The sequence below is a fragment of the Conger conger genome, chromosome 6 (assembly GCF_963514075.1).
Source record: "Conger conger chromosome 6, fConCon1.1, whole genome shotgun sequence".
NCBI classification, from domain to species: domain Eukaryota; kingdom Metazoa; phylum Chordata; class Actinopteri; order Anguilliformes; family Congridae; genus Conger; species Conger conger.
This window is the reverse complement of record NC_083765.1, coordinates 42,913,084-42,936,128: the sequence shown is the minus strand read 5'-3', so window position 1 is coordinate 42,936,128 and position 23,045 is coordinate 42,913,084. Positions and strand designations below refer to the sequence as shown.

At 48.8% G+C, this 23,045-nt stretch overlaps 1 protein-coding gene across 2 annotated transcripts in view; it reads left to right on the top strand.

Moving 5' to 3' along the window:
* Positions 1-23,045, top strand: part of necab2 (N-terminal EF-hand calcium binding protein 2) — a 183,304-nt gene that overhangs the window by 29,655 nt on the left and 130,604 nt on the right. For both annotated transcript variants that reach the window (XM_061246264.1, XM_061246263.1), the window contains exon 3: positions 10,658-10,766. In XM_061246264.1, the coding sequence (XP_061102248.1) occupies positions 10,658-10,766 (109 nt within the window). The remainder of the gene's footprint in view (positions 1-10,657; positions 10,767-23,045) is intronic.

Here is a 23,045-nt window from a genome sequence, read left to right as displayed (position 1 = left end):
ACCTGACTTTCTATTAATGTGCTTTGATATAGGACTTTGAGAACATCCAACTTCTCTTGCAATTACCTTTTGAGGCTTTCCCTCCTTGTGGAGGGTGTCGATGATGGTTTTCTGCACAACAGTCAGGTCAGCAGTCTTCCCCATGATTGTAAATTCTACTGAACCATACTGAGAGACAATTTAAAGGCTCAGGAACCCTTTGCAGGTGTTTTGGATTAATTTGCTGATTAGAGTGTGACACTTTGAGCCTACAATATTGAACCTTTCCACAATATTCTAATTTTCTGAGATTTTGAATTTGGGGTTTTCATAAGCTTTAAGCCATAATCATCAAAAATATAAGAAATAAAGGCTTGGAATATCTCACTTTGCATGTAATGAGTCTTTATATGATATATTAGTTTCACCTTTTTAGTTGAATTACTGATATAAATGAACTTTTGCACGATATTCTAATTTTTCGAGTTTCACTTGTATATGTATGTGTGAGTGTGTATGGGAGAGTGTGTGTGAGTGTGTGTATGTATGTGTATGTGTTTGTGTGTATGTATGGGAGAGTGTGTGTGTGTGTGTTTGTTTCTGTATATGTGTGTATGTGTGTATGTATATGTGTGTATATGTGTGTGTGTGTGTATGGGAGAGTGTGTGTGTGTGTGTGTGTGTGTGTATACTTACTGAGGCTTTGTCTGGGGGGAAGACATTAATGAAGCACATGAGACAGGCCTTCACACACTGTACGGATTCATGCCTTCTCTGTCAGCCTGCTTCTCCCTCACCCTCCCCTTTCTTCCTCCTCCTCCTCATCCTCTCGCTGTTTGTCTGTAATCAGGGCCCTGGAGTGCCCTGTTAGTGTGTAACACACCTGGATACGCCGTGCAGACCGATAGCGTGGAACGGACCGGTAATTACCGCTGTGTCAGACCGTTGCATCACCGCCAGGAGAATCTGACAGGCCTGGGATTCTGTTCTCTGATTGGTCCTTTGTGGTGAAGGCCCAATTACGGAGCAGCTTCTTCTTGGAGCGCACTGTGTGTTTCCTCTCGTGATGGGAAAGACCTCATTCTGCCTGCGCACAGTACAGGCAAATCCTAACAAGGGAACTAACAAGGACTGGACTTTTATGGAAAAATTATGAATTATTTATCTTGCCATGATTTTTAATTGAGACCAATATAAAAAAAGGGTATAGATACGGATTATTAGATACAGACTTTATATGTGGTCGCTAATAATCTGAAAATTATGCATCACACCCACAATCATTCCATGAGCAAAGTCACTTGGATCAAATTTCCTCCGCATTCTGATATTTGGTCTGAACAACAACTGAACCTTTTTAGCATGTTCAGCATTGAGCTTCTGCCACATGATTGGCTGATTATAATTTATGCATAATTTGTTATTTATCTGATGCTTTCATGCAAAGCAACTTATAGTTGATTAGACTAAGCAGGGAACAATAGTGCCTGGAGCAATGTGGGGTTAAGGGCCTTGCTCAAGGTCCCAACAGCTGTGCGGATGCCTTGTACCTAAGCCACCAGGCTACAGGATGCCCTTATTTAGATCCATCCATCCATTATCTGAACCCGCTTATCCCGATCAGGGTCGCAGGGGGGCTGGAGCCTAGTGCTACCCACTGCACCATCCGTGCCGCCCCCTTATTTAGATGCCCCTGATTAAATATTTGCTTTAACGAGCTGGTGTAAAGGTGTATCTAATGAAGTGGTGTAGGTGACACTAAGTAGAATAGCACTTCGAGTGAATGAATGGTGCTCAGGTGGATCTCTGCCCTGGATTTGATGGTTTCAGTGAGTGTTCCTAAATGCCCCTAAGTGGTTCTTACTGAGGCCTGCGGACGTGTTATAGCCACACCACAGAGGTGTAAATGTGTTTGACATGAACGGCAGTGAGACAAGGTGGGGGTACGCCCCCTTTCCTGCCGGGGTGAGGGTCCATCCTCATCCTGACAACCTTCATTTGGACATCTGTCTCCATGGAGACGGAAACAAAAACATGATGTGATCGTAGTCATTGGTCATTGGTTCACATCCCAGGTGTGATGCTGTTGAGTGTTGAGTGGCTGTGCCTCAATGAGATCTGTGTGCTGCCGATTTCTGTGTGTTATATTCCTGTGCCCCGGGTGGTCATGGGATCAAATCCCTGCTGTGATGCCGTTGAGCGCTCTTGTGTGGCTGTGCCTCTGTGAGTTTCAGCACTTTGCAGCACAAGACGGTGCGAACAGTGCACACCTGTGTCCCAGAAGGTCATGGATTCACATCCCAGGTGTGATGCTGTGGTCCACTGCAGTGCCTGGGTAATGGGGTTCCTACAGCACCTGACGGGGGCAGGAAGTTAATGTTCTCAGAAACCGGTGATATGAAGCCCACCAGCGGATTGTGAGCCCCTGCAACTTTATCGGGGATGGTTGCTGCGGACCACAAGGTCAACAAATCCCTTTAGCCGAGAAGTGCAGGATTTGAGAGTTCCTCTGCAGGAAATTGTGTCCCCCTGGCAGGAAATGGAGGGGGCGTGATCTCTTGCTCTCAGTGAATGGAGAACAGCAGTGAAGCGGTATAGCTAACCGCTAACTGCTAACGGTCTCGATCTATCGCACCTCTCCCCTAGCGCTATCACCATCCCACGCCATCCAACTCCCAGTTTCCAGGGATTCTGTTGCCCCTAGTTACCGTGTGCACTGCTTTCTCCCTCTGGTCAAAGGCATTCTGGGTCACGGTGAAAAATTTAATCAAACGAAAATTCTATTTTCACTAGGTCTCTCTTTGTGCTCCAACACTCTGTGTTTATCCCCCAGAGGCCTTCCAGAAGTGGAGGTGAAGGAGGCTGATGAGGAGACCAGTTCTAGCGTGAACGTGAGAAAGAGAGATCAAAGTGAAGTGATTGTTTTTTTTCTCCCTTGGCCCCCCATCCCCAACTGTAGGTTTAATGGGAGTTGAACCCAATGTCAGGGTTGGCCGTAGAACAGCAGGAATTTTATTCATTTTTATTTGTCTGAATACAGGCCCTGCAGGTTCCCGCAGTAAGATAAGCATATTTAAGCTTTAAGAACAAGCATGCGGTTAAGCTTCACTCCTGCAAGGAGGAGGAAGTTAATCTGGTGATTATAATCCGTTTTTGGAAAATGAAACCGTCTCCTCTGTTTCTCTCTCTGTGGGGGTGCTGTGTTTTGGAGTTAGCTCCAGGGCTCAGGCTGGGCAAGACCCTCTCCTCTCCTCTCCATACCTTCTCTTCTCCTCTCCTCTCCAAACCTTCTCCTCTCCTCTCTTCTCCAAACCTTCTCTTCTCCTCTCCAAACCTTCTCCTCTCCTTTTTTTTGGATTTTTTCCCTTTTTTCTCCCAATTTGGTAGCCAATTGAACCCCGTCTAATTCAATTAGAGCTAGTATTAGATACACCGCCCACACCCTGTCCCTCGGCGGCCCTACGAGAGCGACACGCCTTCTTCAAACCGTCTCGCCACATGCTGGTAACCATGATTCCGGCGCCCGAGGCGATCTACTAACCCTGCCAAGTCCCTCCCCCTGGAGCAGCGAGCCAATTATGCTGCTCCATGTGAGCCGGCCAAACTTGGACTCGAACCCCGGTCCCCAGTGTGCAACTGCAGCGAACTGCAACCGCAAGTCTGCTGCGTCTTAGCCTGTTGCGCCACCGCGGCTCTCTTCTCCTCTCCTTTCAAATGTTCATATCTCACAGCCCTCCTCCGTCCTGCCCTCGGTGTGCACAGCCATTTTTATTTTCTAAAGGAGAGCAGGACAATCTGCCCTCTTTTTGTATTTTTTGTTTGGCTTTAGTCAGACAGGTAGGAAGCAGAGAGGGTAACGGTTAGGAAAGGTAGCACACCTGAGAGAGGGCAGTAGCCGAGATCGAATTCCTGTCGTCATGGAAGGGAATCGGGTTCGAAAGTCAGACTATGCCACATATTTCACTATTGGCGGCCATTTTAAGAGCGCACCATTTTGCCGGGTCCAAACCCTTCCTTAATGCTATTAACTCCCCCCTCCAACCCTTGCAGGGAGAGTGCCTGCGAATGGCCACTTAACCTCTAACCGAGGTGCGCTAACAAGCTACTTAATGACCCCCCGTTCTCAATTCCAGTGTGATGAAAAAAGCCGCAATAATCTTATTTGTTATATCTCAGATTCTGATTGGACTAAATTGCCGCCCACTCTGTAATTTAAAATCCATTTCCCCATGCGCTGCACCCCCTCTCCAACCCCCCCTCCCCCCACCCCACCATAATCAGCTCCCATTCTCCGTCTCTCAGAGGAATAAGTGTGCTTCTCTCTGGAGAGCCCACACAAAGGAGATAAGTAGGGTGGAAGACCCTGTTTTTGTTCTGGAAGGGACACTGATTTTTTCCTGGGTTGATTTGGTGGGCCTTGTCGTGTAGTGAGTGGGGGGTTGGGGGGGGGGGGGGGCGGAGGAAGAGGGTAGCTCGGTCATGGGTGGGGTACACCAGCTGCAGTTTCCAAGGCGCTTCGCTGTCAAGGCAACGGGCACCTCAAAAACCAAAGAGACTTAAAATCTCATTTCTTTTGCTTTTTTTGCTACATAAGATGCTAATGCTAATGTAACTATCTCTACTGGCAATTGAAAACCAATGTTCCTGACTTCTCCAGGAAACTCTCTCAGAGGGTTAAACGCTTGTGTGTTTCACAAGCGTGTACTAAACTGCCAGCTGTTGGTCTATTAACATTGCTCATTGGCACCGCAGTGGTTGGTTAGTTGGCGGAGCTCTTCGGCAACTGTTTTGAACTGTTTTTAATGTTGAATCTCATTGCGACTGGCTTACTGACCGCCCATCGCTGTGGCAGACAGGTGGGGGGCTGCTAGGCAGCTAATGCACCCCAAAAATACATCTGTCTCAACAAGTATTTTAGTCTTGTTTTTATGCTTAAAATCTCATTTATGCATGACTCAATTCAAGATTTGCCAGTGGGATAAGTCAATTTCACTTAACAGGCTAATTGTTTCTACTTGAGAGAAAAAATAAGGACTTTAACAAGTCAAAAACAGTTTGTAAGACGCACTTTTATTTGCAGTGTAGCTGTACTTCAGCGTCTGTTTAAGTGGGGAAACAAGACAGTGTGAACGCTTTGGGCAGAGTGAGCCCCATACTCCCGGCTTCTCTGCTAGTGGGATGAGCGATGAGTCATCAGAGATTTTGTTGGATTTGTCGTACTCAGCCTCGGTGAACTTTACCAGGCGACGGCGTGACGTTCTGACGCTAATCAGCGTCTCCGTTTCCCCCGGCGGCCGGCGGAAAAGGGCACGCGGCGGGGAGCGTGTCCCGCTCCGGCCTTGGCGAGGGGCTTAGCCGCGGCTTTCCCGCTTTTCCGCAAACATCCGTCAGGGAACGATACCGGATATTAAAGTGGAGATGAGCGGGAGATGAGCAGTTCACACACACACACACACTCTCACACACACACACGCACACACACACACACACACACACACACACACACACACTCACACACACTCACACACACACACACACACTCACACACACACACACACTCACACTCACACACACACACACACACTCACACACACACACACACACACACACACACACACACACACTCACACACACTCACACACACACACACTCACACACACACACACACTCACACTCACAGACACACACACACACTCACACTCACACTCACACTCACACTCACACTCACACACACTCACACTCACACTCACACTCACACACACACACACCCACACTCACACACACTCACACACTCACACACACACACTCACTCACACACACTCACACAGACACACTCACACACACACACACACACAGTCCATCACAGCTCCGCCGTTTCTGCACCTGTGATCTCACGTGTTGTGAGTGCTGTTCAGCAGTGTTGTGTGTCCCATTCCACAATGTTGTGTGTCCCATTCCACAATGTTGTGTGTCCCGTTCCACAATGGTGTGTGTCCCGTTCCACAATGGTGTGTGTCCCGTTCCAGAATGGTGTGTATCTCATTCCACAATGTTGTGTGTCCCATTCCACAATGTTGTGTGTCCCGTTCCACAATGGTGTGTATCCCATTCCACAATGTTGTGTGTCCCGTTCCACAATGTTGCATATTGTTGGTTGTGTGTGGTGCTATTGCACATTGCCCTGTTGCTGTTGCGCGTTGTTGCGCTGTTGTGTGTTGTGTGCTACACAGTATTGAGTTACACGCTATCGTGCTTTGTGAAACAAAGTGCCGGTTAGTCACAGGGCCTCAGGTGAAAATAGGGGAATGTGGATGCGTTCTTTTGCCTTACTTATTTTTTGTGGCTGTTGTGATGACGGATGTTGCCATGGTAAAAGAGCTGACAGCGCTGTGTGGCCTGGCCCCACCTCTCATTGATCATTACAGCAAAACGCTCCTCTGCTGGGACCTGGGATCAGCTCGAATACCAGCCTGCACCTCACCCACCGCAACAGGGCTGTATCCATTACTCTCCGTCTGACTGACTGACTGACTGTCTGACTGACTGTCTGTCTGTCTCTGTAATTGTCGATCTGACTGACTGTCTGTCTGACAGACTGACTGACTGACTATCTGCCTGCCTGGCTGTCTGTCTGTGTACCTGGCTGTCTGTCTGTCTCTTTGTCTGTCTATGTGTCTGTCTGTCTGTGTCTGTCGATCTGACTGTCTGTCTGACTGACTGTCAGTCTGTTTGTCTGTCTCTGTGACTGACTGTCTGTCTGTCTGTCTGTCTGTGTCTGTCGATCTGACTGTCTGGCTGTCTGTCTGTCTCTGTGTCTGTTGATCTGACTGTCTGTCTGCCTGTCTGTCTGTCTGTCTGTCTGACTCACTGTCTGTCTGGCTGTCTTTCTCGGGTGTCTGTTGATCTGACTGTCTGTCTGTCTGCCTGGCTGTCTGTCTGTATACCTGGCTTTCTGTCTGTCTCTGTGTTTGTCAATCTGACTGTCTGTGTGTTTATCTGTCTATCTGTTGATCTGTCTGTCTCTGTATCTGTCGATCTGACTGTCTGTCTGACTGACTGTCTGTCTGTCTCTCTGTTGATCTGTCTGTCTTACTGACTGTCTACCTGTCAATCTTGTGCTTAGCTGTTCTTTAGTGGTGCAGAAAGTGAGCGTCTTTGCTCTGTGTTTGGTGTTTTCATTGTGTTCAGTACATCTATTACAGTTGATGGTTTTTGCTTGGTGCTCGTTCATGAGTTTTCATGTGATGATTAGTCCTTATTGATTTGAACCTGATCTAACTCCTTTCTGTTTTGCGAGAGTTTGATGGCAGAAGCTCAGCCTCTCTGTGCAGTGATCTCAGTGGGCTGAGGGGCTCCAGTCTGTGCAGTGATCTCAGTGGACTGAGGGGCTCCAGTCTGTGCAGTGATCTCAGTGGGCTGAGGGGCTCCAGTCTGTGCAGTGATCTCAGTGGACTGAGGGGCTCCAGTCTGTGCAGTGATCTCAGTGGGCTGAGGGGCTCCAGTCTGTGCAGTGATCTCAGTGGACTGAGGGGCTCCAGTCTGTGCAGTGATCTCAGTGGGCTGAGGGGCTCCAGTCTGTGCAGTGATCTCAGTGGACTGAGGGGCTCCAGTCTGTGCAGTGATCTCAGTGGACTGAGGGGCTCCAGTCTGTGCAGTGATCTCAGTGGGCTGAGGGGCTCCAGTCTGTGCAGTGATCTCAGTGGACTGAGGGGCTCCAGCCTGTGCAGTGATCTCAGTGGGCTGAGGGGCTCCAGTCTGCTGTAGTGTTGTATCCCCACACAGTAACCCCCCCACGAGGAATTGAACTTCAGTGGCGGGGGTGGGGGGGTCCCTTTCAGCCCTTCAGAAGAAGGTAGAGGCCAGAGAATGAATTAATTTCTCTCTCTCCCTCCCGTCTTTATTTCCCTGTCTCTCCCCATCTTTATTTCCCTCTCTCTCCCCATATTTATTTCCTAGTAGCACAGGTCAGTTTGACGGGGGGGTGTGTGTGTGTGACTGAGAGAGGTTTGTGAAGAAAGAAAGTTTGACAGCAATTAGGAGCGACAGATCCCTTCCCGTCTCCATTAGGAGTGAAGCAGCGATGGAGCTGTTCGTTCGAGGGGGGGGGGGCGTCACCATGACAACACAACAGCTCGGACTCTGGGATGTTGGGGGGTGGTGGTGGAGAGGAGGGGATCGTCCTTTTATCTGTAGATTGTGTCAGGGTATGAGGAGAGGGGGGAGGAGATGGTGCTAACGTGCTAATTGCTTCGCTTTTGTCCATGACAGTGAAGTGCGGACCCAGCCTGCCCACTCAGACGTTGTTAGCGCTGTTCCCATTACAAATCCCCCCCCCCCCCCCGTCTCATCTCCCCCATGGAGAGAGAACGTCAGCCATCCTCTCACAGTCCCCCTGGACGTAACGACAGGGTGCGCCCTCTCTCTTTTCGGCCACATCGAACCCGCGCACGCTTCCCTCTGCACCGCTCCGCTCGTACTCCCCTGGTGGTTGCTCCTCACGCCCCGGCTCTGCCGAGCCCCCGCGTGTCGCCCCAGGAGTGATGGAGGGGGGTTTGAGCCAGGGGGCCGGCCCCGCCTGCAGGTGGGTCCCCGGACACCCTCTCCCGCCCCTCCTGAGAGCGCAGAGCAGGGCAGGTGGGGGGTGATGGATGCGGGAGCTGTGACCTCGGGGAGACGGGCGGGGCCGTTCTGCTGCTCAGAGAGAAACGCAGATTCACCCTCAGAGCTGGGGGAGTACCATCACACACACACACACACACACACTCTCTCTCACATGCACACTCTCTCACACGCACACACACTCTCTCTCACATGCACACACACATACACGCACAGGCAGGCTCATTTTACAGCAGCTCAGAGTTCCTGGGTGGTTTGGCTGCTGTAAACTGGGTCAGCCTTTAATGAACAGCAGAACCCTTTCCCTCTGCTCTCTCTCTCTCCCTCTCTCTCTCTGCCTCTCCCTACCCCTCTCACCATCTCTCTCTCTCTCTCTGCCTCTCCCTCTCTCTCTCTCGCTCTCTGCCTCTCCCTATCCCTCTCTCTCTTTCTCCCTTTCCCTCACACAAATCAAGGAATACAGAATATAGAGGGAAAGATAGAGAGGTGGAGAGTGGTGGAGAGAGAGGAGGGGCGGGGTACTGGGGCAGATTCCTTCTCTTTCCTTGTTTATAATCGCTCCTTTTGGGAATGTGGCTGGGAAAAGCCACGCCCTTCACCCCGGCATCTCCGCTCCACATTCCCCCCGAGAGGCCGGAGCGGACGCCTCCCGCGGATAACGATCGCGGAGACGGACCGCCGCAACGCGCTCGTCAGGAATCTACCGCGACTTTGCTGTCGACCGGATTAAAAAAAACTCTCCGCTTTCAAATTGTCTTTAAATATCCCAACAGCAGATCCATACTCGGCTGTTTCCGTGCCAACGAATGCGGCGTTCTCAGATGAATTCATTAACAGTTTTTTTTCCCCCAATCATTTTGATTAAAAAAAAAATATATTTATTCCCAACCCCCTAAGTTTTTGCCACGAACCAAAAATATACTTTTGTAGCTTCAAGGGCAAACAGGCCAAGATGAATATTTTACGCCCCTGACATGCAGCCAGGCCCAGATCGTGAGCTCCAGAGAGCGGAGCGCTCTTATTAAATCCATTTTTTATTCCTGTGCCCGCCGCCTGCTCGGAAGCGCGTAGCGGCGTAGCGGCTGGTCGTGTTAGCGCCCGGCCTCTCCAGCAGAGCCCACGCCAGATTATCCACACTTCTACACCGTGTTTATGCAGTACACCAATCTGAATAAACACACAACGCTTTTGCATTATGCATTCTCTCTCGACACACGCGCACTCCGTCTTGGGCTGTGAGGAGCCCGGACTCTCCGAGCCGGGTCTCAGAGCTGGGGGAGGAACCGTTTTTATGGTTTGCTTATTAAATATGATTTATGGGGAGTGCTGGCGCTCTGCTGCCACGCATGGAGGATCTGTGGAAGGTTCCGCACTCCGGGGCTGGGGCACGACTCCCCCACGGGGCTCATATTTCGGGAGGCTTGAGTTCACAGGGGGTAAACTGGGCCCTGCAGCGAAACAACAGCCCTTATTTTGTGGATGGTGCAGCCCTCCGAGAATGCGTTCCCTAAAAGCCCTGGTTGGCATGGTGACCAAGCGTGACTGTGGGGGGGGGGGGGGGGGGGCTCCCGTGGGTTTAGGGGAGGGGCTCCCGTGGGTTTAGGGGGAATGCGTTTTTGCGGTTGGGTTGGTGAAGAGGGGGGTTCTGTGGGGCTGATGAAGCTCAGGGTCAGGACTGCGATGTCTCCGGATCACTTCCTGTTTTCACCGCCCTGTCTTAGTCCGCTTCCACTTCCTCTCTCCAGTCCCAAATACCTGCATGTACAGGACAGGTGAGGAGGTGTGGTGCATTCAGACGGCAGAAGTGTGATTAAATTTCAGTTATTTGGCTGACAGTTTTTCCAAAGCGACTTACAGTTGATTAGACTAGGCATGGTCAATCCCCCCTGGAGCAGTGTGGGGTTAAGGGCCTTGATCAGGGGCCCAACAGCTGCACTGATCTTACTATGGCTACACTAGGGCTTCTGGGTCCCATTCAAGCATCTTAGCCACCGGGTTGATGAGAGGACAGGCGGGATGGCGGATATGCTGACCCTCCTCCTCCTCTTCCTCTCTGCAGACGACGGGAAGCTCTCTCTGGACGAGTTCCAAGCCTTCTTCTCAGACGGGACACTCAACGAGGAGGAGCTGGAGAAGCTCTTCCACACCATCGACTCTGACAATACCAGGTGAGCTCCTGCTCCTGCTCACACACCTGAGTTTACCTGCCCAACACACTGCTCACACCCCTGAGTTTACCTGCCCAACACACTGCTCACACACCTGAGTTTACCTGCCCAACACACTGCTCACACACCTGAGTTTACCTGCCCAACACACTGCTCACACACCTGAGTTTACCTGCCCAACACACTGCTCACACCCCTGAGTTTACCTGCCCAACACACTGCTCACACACCTGAGTTTACCTGCCCAACACACTGCTCACACACCTGCGTTTACCTGCCCAACACACTGCTCACACACCTGAGTTTACCTGCCCAACACACTGCTCACACACCTGAGTTTACCTGCCCAAAACACTGCTCACACACCTGAGTTTACCTGCCCAACACACTGCTCACACACCTGAGTTTACCTGCCCAACACACTGCTCACACACCTGAGTTTACCTGCCCAACACACTGCTCACGCACCTGAGTTTACCTGCCCAACACACTGCTCACACACCTGAGTTTACCTGCCCAACACACTGCTCACACACCTGAGTTTACCTGCCCAACACACTGCTCACACACCTGAGTTTACCTGCCCAACACACTGCTCACACACCTGAGTTTACCTGCCCAACACACTGCTCACACACCTGAGTTTACCTGTCCTAAATGCTGATCACACACTTGAGTTTACCTGCCCAACACACTGCTCACACACCTGAGTTTACCTGTCCTAAACACTGCCTGGTCAGACACACCTGAGATTACCTGTCTTAAACACTGTCTGCTTAACATGACTGAATTCTCCTGTCCTGAACACTACCTACTCATTATGAGTTCTATCCTGCTTTAATAACGAGTCCACTCATAATGGTTGTTTTTCTGTCTTTATGTTTCCCAGCAATGTCTCCTCTCCTCCCCCCGTCCCTCTGCTCACTGATCTGTGTCCTCCAGGGGCGGGCGTAGGCGTGTAACTGACACTCCTGCAGTCGATTCTTTATGATCTGCATCATTGTAATTCAGAGAGATTAAAATTAATCCCAGAGATTAGGTGCCTAATCCTTCGGCAATAATGTGTGGTGATTAATTAGCGCGCTGCTAATTAGGAGGCGGGCCTGTGCTATTAAATCAAGGAGGTGTCAGAACGAGAGATTTAGCGCTCAGGACCTGTCACTCCACCGTCGTCATGGTAACGTGGGTGGAGCTGGGCCCTGTGAGGGAAATGAGAAACGGCATGAAGAGGAACAGTCACTCGCCAATGCACAGCCATTACTGTGTAACCTGAATAGTGACCACCCATAAACAATGGGCACGCCGGTCATTATATGGCGATATTGGCTCAGTGGAAGGAGCAGTCGTCTGGCAGTCGGAGGGTTGTAGATTAGATTCCGCCCTGGGTGTGTCGAAGTGTCGCTGAGCAAGACGCCTAACCCCTAAATGCTCCTGATGAGCTGGTTGCTGCCTCGCACGGCTGCCAATCGCCGTTGGTGTGGGAGTATGAATGGGTGAATGAGAAGCATCAATTGTGCAATGCTTTGGATAAAGGCGCTATATAAATGCCAACCTTTACTATTATGTCACACGAGTGATGAAGAGACAAAATGGCGGACGGTTTTGGTACATGTCAGAAGCGTATTTTGGCGGTGGCTTGGGGGCCGTAACGCAGGGGGTTTTTTGGCCGTTGGGGTTTTAGCGGGCGGGAGTGATGATGAGGACTGAGTGGCAGAGCAGGGTTCCCTGGTGTGTGTGGCAGGTGGCATCGTTCACGGCTCACTCAGGCTGACGTTGTGGTGTTAACCCGCGCGTCCGGGAGATATTCCCCCGCCCAGGCCTGGAACCCTGCTCAGAGCAGCGAGCTGTGTCTCTGTTTACTGTGGGTCTATTTATCCCCGCTTTTATATAGTCTTCACAATGGTTTTCCCCGTTTTTCTCTCAAATTACCAAATATAACTATAATTCAAATGTATACAGCTGAAGCTGACCTCCTGGGGTGGTGGCAGGAAGAAAAAAATATGAACAAAAACAAAAAATAAATTAACGCGCCACCCCCCCCAGCCAATTCTTTGGCAGACAGGGAAGGGGAATGGTATAAATGGTACTGGTCTACCTAATGAAGTGGTCACTGACTGTATGTAAAAAAATATCAAACACAAGAAATTGCCGCTACAAATATTTGTCATGCTTTTACGGGGTTACATGGAATAAGCGAACGTCATGGGAGCGTGTACGGATGGAGACGTGATGATGTGAGGCAGACAGGTCTCCGTGTCTCCAGTAAGGTCATGGACAGGGGCGCCCTGGGCAACCCGCGGGGGAACCACAGGTCGAGCGGATGCTGTTATCCAAAGCGCCGTGCAAAAGTGCTTTTTCTGCATCGCTATGAGAAGACGGTTTTGCATCCTTGTTTTGTTCGAAGGGTCAGGGCATTCTGGGTAAGGGAAGTAATGGTTCGGGGGGTTTAATTTTAATGAGGATGAGTTCAGGGGAGATAAGTGCTTACATGTGCTTTGCAGCAGAAACTTTATTTCTTTTCCGCAGGAAAAATGACAAAGAATAGAAATTGTCTTCACCTTTAACTCACATTTTAGATAATTTACTGAAAAAGGAGCAACTGCAATACTTTTCTTTGGTTTATATTGTTTGATACATTTCTCTTTTTCTGTTTGCGAGAACCTGCAAGTGCTGCCCCAGGTGTGTAAACACAGCTCATCTGGCAAATAAAAATAAATAAATTATATACATAAACCCCCAAATGAAGAATACTGATGATTCAACAACACCCACAGCTGAAAAATGATTGCATTACAATTAATTGTCTTTTTAAAAACTGTCTAGCCAGGTTAAAATGTAATTATGAAGTGGGCTGGAGGGTATTTGTCTGAGAAAAGCATTTCCATCAGTGTTGGCGTGAAATGGAAGTGGCACTTGCATTCATGAGCTTTGGGAAAATAGCCATTTATTTGTTTTTCTGTTATTTTAGTTTTCTTTCCGGCTCAAACTGCCCCGTAATGATGAGCACCTGAGTGCGGTAAAAAAGTAAATTGAATAGCGGTTGTGTGTGGTGACAAGGTTGGTCACTCATCTTGCAGGAGCTGGAAAATTACTTCCCTTGCATTTTTTTCTTAAAGAAAAATAAATAAAAGAAAATGAGTGTTTTCTCAGGAAACCACAGCTGCAGTGGGTTGTGGGAAGAATGCGGCAACGTATGATCAATCACTCAGCACTCCTTCTCCGAGAGAGAGAGAGAGAAAGAGAGAGAGAGAGATCATAAATCGGCTATGATTATTGATCATGAGCGATTATGCAAAATTGTCTTTTGTTTTTGGAATTATTGTTCTTCATCTAATAATTATTAGTTTATGTATTTGCATGGTTTATTATGTTTGTTATGTTATGTGTTTATAATTCATGACATATTGCTTTGCAGTTTATGTACATTGTAATGTGTTGTGTAAAGCAAATACCTCTTGCCAGTAAAGCATTCTGAATTGAATGGAGAGCAAGACAGAGAGGGAGAGGGAGAGAGAGGGAGGGAGGGAGGGAGGGAGGGAGGGAGAGAGAGTGAAAGAGAGAGGGCGGGAGAGAGTGAAAGGGAGAGCTTGAGGAAGGATGAGAGTGAAAAAGAGTGAAAGAGAGAGGGAGGGGACGAGAGAGTGAAAGAGAGAGATTGAGGGACAGTAAAAAAGAGGGTGAAAGAGAGAGATGGAGAGAGTGAAAACAACAGTGAAAGAGAGAGAGAGGAAGAGAGGGAGGGACAGATACCCTCTCTCAGTAGAGAAAGACTCCCAGTGGTTCTGAACGCAGCGGTGGTTCTGTCAGTGTTTGTGGTGTTTGTGGTTTTGTCAGTGTTCAGGGGTTTGTGGTTCTGTCAGTATTTGTGGGGTTTGTGATTTTGTCAGTGTTTGTGGTGTTTGTGGTTCTGTCAGTATTTGTGGTGTTTGTGGTTTTGTCAGTGTTTGTGGGGTTTGTGGTTCTGTCAGTATTTGTGGTGTTTGTGGTTTTGTCAGTGTTTGTGGGGTCTGTGGTTCTGTCAGTATTTGTGGGGTTTTGTCAGTTTTGTTGCTGCGCTGTTCTGTGATGATGCACCTCTCTGATACTGCTGTAAAGGAAGTGCTGTCTAAACCGCATAACATGATCTCCGCTCGCTCTCTCTCTCTCTTTCCTCCCTCGCTCCTTCACTAGCCCCCACCCTCTCCCCTACACTCCCCGTTTCCCTCCTCCGTGCTTCCCTCTCCAGTCTTCCCTCTGTCCTCTCCTCCCCCTCTCTTTTCCTTGGATCCCTGTGTAATAATGGTGGAATGAGTCTCAACCCAGTCTGTGCTGCAGTACTGTAGAGTAGTTACTCTCTCTCTCCCACTCTATCTCACTGTCTCTCACTCTCTCTCACCCTTTCTCATCCTCTCGCTCACTCTCTCTCTTACCCTCTCTCATCCTCTCACTCTTTCTCTCCCCATCTCTCTCCTCTTTCTCCCTCTTGCACTCTCTGTCCTCCCCCCGCTCTCAGTCTCTCTCTCTCTCTCACACCCTCTCTCATCCCGTCTCTCTCCCCCTCTCCCCCCCCCCTCTCCCGCTCTGCTAGTCTCTGGGGCTCAGAGAGGTCCTGGATCTCCTCGGTGCGCCGTGACTTTAATCACTTTTCAAATTTAATTATGTGAGAGAAATGTAGAGGATGGAAAGGCGTGGAGTCCCTGGGCTGCGAGCCCAGAGCATCCCTCACTTTAAATAATGAGCCACTGCAGCTCAGCGTAGACAGGGAGAGGACCCGCACTGTCCAACGCACCAACTCACCATTCTTCAGCTCTTCAACTCACCAACTCACCAACTCTTCAACTCTTCAACTTACCAACTCACCAACACACCAAGTCACCAACTCTTCAGCTCTTCAACTTACCAACACACCAACTCACCAACTCTTCAGCTTTTCAACTTACCAACACACCAACTCACCAACTCACCAACTCTTCAGCTCTTCAACTTACCAACTCACCAACTCTTCAACTCTTCAGCTCTTCAACTTACCAACTCGCCAACTCACCAACTCACCAACTCGCCAGCTCTTAAACTCTTCAGCTCTTCAGCTCTTCAACTCTTCAACTCTGCAACTCAGAGTCACAGAATCACTGTCTCCAATCAGACTCTCTCTCACTCTCACACACTCAGTGTCACTGTCTCCCAGTGTCACCCACTCAATTAGTCTCTCTCAGTCTATCTCACTATGACTCAATCTCTTTGTTTGAATCTGTCTATCTCAGTTTGACTCAATTCAATTCAATTTTATTTGCATAGCCCAGAAGACTGCTTTACATAGTAACAGAAGGGCAAAAAAGAGGTTAAAAGGTCTGTCTCTCTCAGTCTCTTTCAGTCTCCTCCTCTCTCTCCCCCTCCCTCTCTCCCTCTCCCTCTCTCTCTCTCTCTCCCCCCCCCTCTCTCTCTCTCCCTGTCCCTTGCCATGATGGAAGGCGCAGTGAAGGAGGTGACAGAAGTGTTGTTGTTTAAAAGCAGGTTCTCCGGTATGTGCAGGGCATGCTGGGTAAGCAGGCCCACAGGCTGGGCTGTGAGTGAGCAGAGGTAATTGTCCAGGCTCCCTACATTAGTCCAGATGGGAGCTTGTCGAGGCTGCAGAAATAACGCTGACCTGCATTATGCTGGCGTGAGGGAAAGAGTTCGCATTGTACAGAGAGAGAGTGTCAGGCAGCAACAGGAGATAGTGATTACCGCTCTGGGCGAGGTTTAATAGAGCAGAAACCGGCCTGTCATTATGTCACATTACTGCACATTATCGGTAGAAAACAAAATGGAGCTGCCCCAATCATGGTGTATGTTGGTAACAACCTACGTAACAAAACAGATGTGGCCGCAGTGAAAAAGCTAATCCAGCATGTACTGTAAACGAGACGAACAGAGACGAGGAAGAACCGTCCTCGCAAGGTGTAGAGGCGTCTTAACGGATCCAAATCGCCTCTACTTGGGTGAGTCGGAGGTCCCAACAAACAGTTCCATAACAAAACGGAGTCATGCGCGTTTAAATAAATGTTCATTTATTGCCTCCAAAAGTAAATTTGCAATAAGCATGAGCCATTGTTACTGCCGTTGAAAACCTATTTGTTCCCAGCAGGCACCCAGTGTCCTGTTCTTATATATTCTACATATCAATTCAAACACAAGGGGGCAATGACAACATAAATAAGTCAAAATAAAGCAATCTAATCAAACCAATCAATAATATTAAGAATTCTAAATTAATATTATGGAATAAACAAAAGGGCCTAAATGGCTCCTACACAAGGTAAGTGGTAGCAACAAAAAGTTGATCCGTCACCGGATACAATGGACTACCGAACCAAAAAGTGTGTGAGTGTATGTGCATGTCTGTGTGTGTGTGGATAAGTGTGTAAGTGTGTGTGTGCATGTCGGTGTGTGTGTCTGTGTGGATACGTGTGTAAGTGTGTGTGTGCATGTCGGTGTGTGTGTCTGTGTGGATAAGTGTGTGAGTGTGTGTGTGTATGTGTATACGTGAGTGTGGGTGTGTGTGTGTGTGGGTGTATGAGTGTGTGTGTCTGTATGTCGGTGTGTGTGAGTGTTGTGTGCATGTCTGTGTGTGTGGGTGTGTGTGTGAGAGTGTGTGTGCATGTTGGTGTGTGTATGTGTATACGTGAGCATGTGGGTGTGTGTGTGTGGATAAGTGCGCGTGTGTGCATGTGCGCTTGTATGTGTGTATGTGTATATGTGACTGTGTGCGTGTGTGTGTGTGTGTGTGTGTGTGTGTGTGTGTGTGAGACTGTGTGTGTGTGTGTGTGTGTGTGTGTGTGTGTGTGTGTGTGAGACTGTGTGTGTGCGTTTGTGTGTGTGTGTGTGTGTGTGTGAGACTGTGTGTGTGTGTGTGTGTGTGTGTGTGTGTGTGCATATCTGTTTGTGAGACATACTGTACAGAGCAGGCATTTTCCCTCAGTCTCTGACGGTCTTATATCTGCTGTAATATGAAGTGATGAGTCTGGATCTGACACTTTTATTTCAGAACGCGAAGGAGGAGGAGGAGGAGGACAGGGTAGAGAAATGAAAGAGGGATGAAGGTTTGGGAGAGAGAGGAGCTATCAGGTCACTATGCGGAGACAGGCAACTTCCTCAATCCCTTTATTCTTTTTTCTCACTCTCCATCTCTCTCTTTCACTCTCACTCACTGTACCCAAGCCTGCAGTCATTCGGCTGGTCAGATCATATGAAACTGCCACATTCTTCGATGTTATCATTTTTAACTGCAAGTCAAGTTCCAACAAAGACACTAAATGGCAGACATGCCACAATCAGTAGCTGAGAAAGTCATATTGTACATGAACCAAATCGATCAAGACCTTGCAAAAACCAACCAAGGTGATGTTAGACACAGTTTGTTAACATATACTTTAATTCAAACTGCCTTTTTCTGATTCTCAAAACATTTAAACATTTTAATGTGTCATATACTATATATGTATGAATCTGCCAATGATATTTTAAACAGCGGAGAGTCTCTACCCTCGTCTCTAATGCACAGAGTACAGGTTTAACCCTTTCAGTCCCAAAAGCGTAACCCCTGTAAAAACCCACGAGTGCCATATGATGCTCTTGACCTTATACTGTTTCAACCAATCAAAATCACTGCCATACTATTGTTTTGAACCCCTATTAAAACCCTAATGAAATCTCAATTTTCAAAACCAAAGCCAAAAGTAGTTTGCATGTTCTCCCCGTGTCTGTGTGGGTTTCCTCCGGGTACTCCGGTTTCCTCCCACAGTCCAAAGACATGCAGGTTAGGGACTAGAGATGAAAATGAACTCATTAGCTAACTCTGGTACATTTACATTGATGTGGAAACTGAAAATGTTGATTAATGTGCACTGTCCCTGATAAAATAAAATAAAAATAAAAATAAAACCCCCCACTTGGGGGGAGCCACTTCATATTGGGCTTGGGACTGAGCGGGTCTGCACCAGCGAAGTGAAGCGGGTCGATGGCTCTGTTTCGGTATCTCCAGTGTTTCATCGTGCTCGTGTCCGTCAAACGCCTCGACGCTGCAGTGGCCATGACCGGGAGCAACTGTCACACCTGCCACCAGCTCGCTACTGGTCTCCGTGGGTACAGCTCCCAAACGGGAATCGACTGTCGACCCCCTCCACAACCTTACGTGATAGGCTGGACACTGTCCAATCACAGCTGACCTTTGTAAGCTACAGGGGGGTGTGTGGTACCAACCCTTACAGGGAATCGTAGCGGGAGAATCTAGTCTGGGGGCGCACGGCTCTAAAGAGAGTTTCTGTGACTCAGACGGAGCCCCAACTCACGGCAACATTTAAAATCATTAACCCCCGCTCCCCTCACACGCGTTCCTGTGGGGGGCTTTTGTCGTCTTTTTCAGACGTTAATTGATCGTTTTTTTGAAAGGTTGAAGTTGCATTAAGAGCCGCAGCGCTTCGGTGGCAGGGGGCGGGGTTATCGACTGTGCGCAGCGAGGCGATTGGCCACTCTCCTCTCTGTACCCCAGCTCTATAATTACTGCCAATTCATGTTCCCTTATTGTAAAGTGTGACCTAATATTGTATAGCAGTGACTATTACCGAACCTAGCGATGACCAAATCTGGTACAGGATTCATGGACCCAAGTTGAAAGCGTGATAGAATGTGAAAGGTCTGTTTGTGTTTTTATATTTTTTGGGAGAATGGATGCCTGCCCTGTCTCACACTGATCATGTGACCTTTTTCCTTTGGGGTGCGGGGCTTGGATTTTGAGGCTCGTTTCCTGGTCTTGTTGAGAGACACTGCTCATTAGAGCCACTGCGGTTGGCTCCAGTGTGGATATTTCAGCCACCTCTTTTAAGGCAAGTCAATCGGAACAATGCAGTAAAAATGAAATGATAGTCATTCATTTTTTCCGCATGAAAACATGTTTTTTCTCCAACTAATGTCTCCCTGAAATGTGCTGACTTTCTTTAAGCTGTTGCGCTATTAGGACAATACAGTAACACTGTGTGGAAAAAATCAGGAACAGTTTGCGGCCAAATTGTGCAACATGGCGGTGCCCGTAAACTTCACTTCTGCAATTTCAAAAGCGCTTTTCACAAGCACATTGATAGTCAGTGGGTGATGTCACAGGCAGTTGGTTATTTTTGCGACAGTCCATGGTACTGACCACAGCAGAGGGGTTCATTACATTAAAGTTGTTTAGCTGACACTTTTATCCAAAGTGACTAAGCAGGAGAGAAATGTGGGGTTTGCTCGAGGGCCCACCCAGACCTGGGCTCAAATAGCTTTTGTTTTTGATTCAAATCCATTTCAGCATTTGACTAAGCTTGCCTGGTGTATTGGAACAAATCAAATGATCGCAAAGGTGTAAACCCCGCCCATCTGCTCCTCCTCGCAGGCTCAGGAAAGATCAATAGAGCACAGAAAAGTATTTGAATCCAAAACAAATACTAGTTGAACCCAGGTCTGGGCCCAACAGCTGCACTGATCTTATTGTGGCTTGAACCACCAACCTTCCGGGTCCCAGTCATGAACCTCAAGCTGTCCCCCTGTCATCTCTGACAACAGCTGTGAGCACCTCACATCTTCTGACATCGTTGGAATGATGCACTTCTACTCGCCGATCCAAAACCATCGGGCCTGTCTCGTGACCACAGAGGGGCGTGTGCATCAGCTGTGGCCTGCAGCAGGTCATGTGACTTCAGTCTAAAATCCACTCTGAGCCGATCTCCCTCTCTTATGCAAGTTCTGTCGGAGATAGATGAACATTGATCATTCAAATGGTCCTTAATGCAGTATAAATGGAAAGTATCTCCGGGTTATTGTTTTTAATGCGATAACATTGGAATTGAACGGCATTAATTTTTCAGCCCATGTGGATTTTTTCCAATGGCATCTGCCAGACTGGATGCAACTTTTTTTTCCGTTTGTTTCTATTTTTGCAGAGTTTCAGTTCAAAAACCGGGCTTGTTGATGCGTTGTGTTATCAAACGCCCACTCCTGTCATCTCCGACTTCTGTCAGACTTTGATTAAAGGTATTAAAATATGTCCTTGGCATGCGCTCGTATTTGAAATGAAAACTGGCTTATAATAATATTAAATCAGAATCGGAAAGCTCTGCATTATTACTTTTATTATCACAATTTTTTTTTTTCATTTAATATACAGCGTTGGTGGGTCTTGATTGACATGCATTGCTTAGCAACACAGTAAGGTTTTCATATGAAGCCGTTATTATGAAATTGGGATAAGACATACATGACATCACCTGTCTGATGGAGGGCTCAACCAATCACAGAGAGTGTTGGTAGGAACCAGTGGAACAGAAGCAATGGTGATTGGTGGAAGCAAATTCCTGCAAAATACCCACAGGAAGCTTGGAAATATAGTCAGAAAGTGTCCATCGGTGTTGCTCTATTGGATGCCTACGGACATCTTGATCGGTGAAGCTCCTCTCTGGTTTCGACACATAAGAGTTATTCATCAAAGCTTTGGAAGCGGAATTTTCAGACAACCCCTTACACAATAACCACAGCCTGCCATGCCGGGTTTCCCTGCGTAGATGCATCCCAAGGGGGCATCCCAGTACTGGAAAATGCATCCTCCTTTCCTGTACTACCACTTTGTCTCCTGTCCGGAAGTATGGGGGGAGGACGAGTGGAGGAAAGGGGGTCAGTGTACAGTTTTTAGGGCTTTGATACGCCTCTCCTGGTCACAGTCCTTCTCTCTCATGTCAGCTGTTTCCCCCTCCCCCTCTCCTCCTCTCCCTCTTTATTCCACATTTTATTCCGTGTTTTCATTTGTCTTTCCTCCCTGTGTGGCTGACCTCCAGATGACGGGGAGTCAGGGGTAGGGTAAGGGGGTCGACCCTGCCCCCAAGCGCTCCCGCGCAACCCCTCTATGAAACAGCCAATGTGGGAATGTTGTCTACACCGTGCCTTAATAAAGGCCATTTCGCTCCCGCCGTTAGAGCACACCCTCCTATCCTGAGCTGCTGTGCCGCTGGGTAACTACAGACGCAGTTTAGGCTACGCAGCCTGCTCTGGGCTACAACAGCAGCCGGCCCCGAGGGCCCCTGAGTGTCTCTCTCTGTGACCAGATCAGAATACTGTGAAGCGCACTCAGAAATCCTCACGTGGAACAAACCACTCGCTCAGACCAAGGCGTGGATCTAATTGGGCAATGCAGATTTGTATTGTGTACTGTGTGTTGCAGGGGTGTCGGGTGTGTGAGTGTGTGTGAGAGTGAGTGTGTACTGTGTACTGTGTTTTTCAGGGGTGGTGGGTGTGTGAGTGTGTGTGTGTGTACTCTGTGTTGCAGGGGTGGTGGGTGTGTGAGTGTGTGTGAGAGTGAGTGTGTACTCTGTGTTGCAGGGGTGGTGGGTGTGTGAGTGTGTGTGTGTGTGAGTGTGTACTCTGTGTTGCAGGGGTGGTGGGTGTGTGAGTGTGTGTGTGTGTACTCTGTGTTGCAGGGGTTGTTGGTGTGTGAGTGTGTGTGAGAGTGAGTGTGTACTCTGTGTTGCAGGGGTGGTGGGTGTGTGAGTGTGTGTGTGTGTACTGTGTGTTGCAGGGGTGGTGGGTGTGTTAGTGTGTGTGAGTGTGAGTGTGAGTGTGTACTCTGTGTTGCAGGGGTGGTGGGTGTGTGTGTGTGTAACGTGCGTGTAGCGGGTGTGTAACAGGTGTGTAGCTGTCGTATGTGTATAAAAGGTCACCCACACCCTGTGAGCTCATCAGGACAGGAGCAAGGGGCTCTGTGTGACGCGCCCCCCCACCCCACGGTCGCCCCCACCCCCTCCCCTCCCTCACCTCTCTGTCGGGACCCCCCTCTCACCTGCAGCTCAAATAATTGGCTCGTCAACCTTTTGAGATGAGGTAACGGCAGGGCTGTGAATCCCCGTTTCCCCCTCCAAACCCCCCAACCCCCTCCCCCCCGCCCCTCCGTGGGACCTGGAGAGAAAAGTCTCACTTTGATTCATCAAAGACCCACCCCCTCCCCCCACTCCCCATCACTAATTGGCTGATGCGGTCGGCGTGGCAACCCCAGTACTCCACCCACCGAAACCCCAGGGTGGGGGGAAAAAAACTATGTATTATACATGACACGCAATCCAGTGTGTGTGACAGTGTGTGTGTGTGTGTGCGATAGTGTGTGAGACTGTGTGTGACTGTGTGTGTGACTGTGTGAGACAGTGTGTGTGTGTGTGTGAAAGTGTGTGAGTGTGTGTGTGACCGTGTGTGACAGTGTGTGGGTGTGTGTGACTGTGTGTGTGACCGTGTGTGTGTATATGTGTGTGT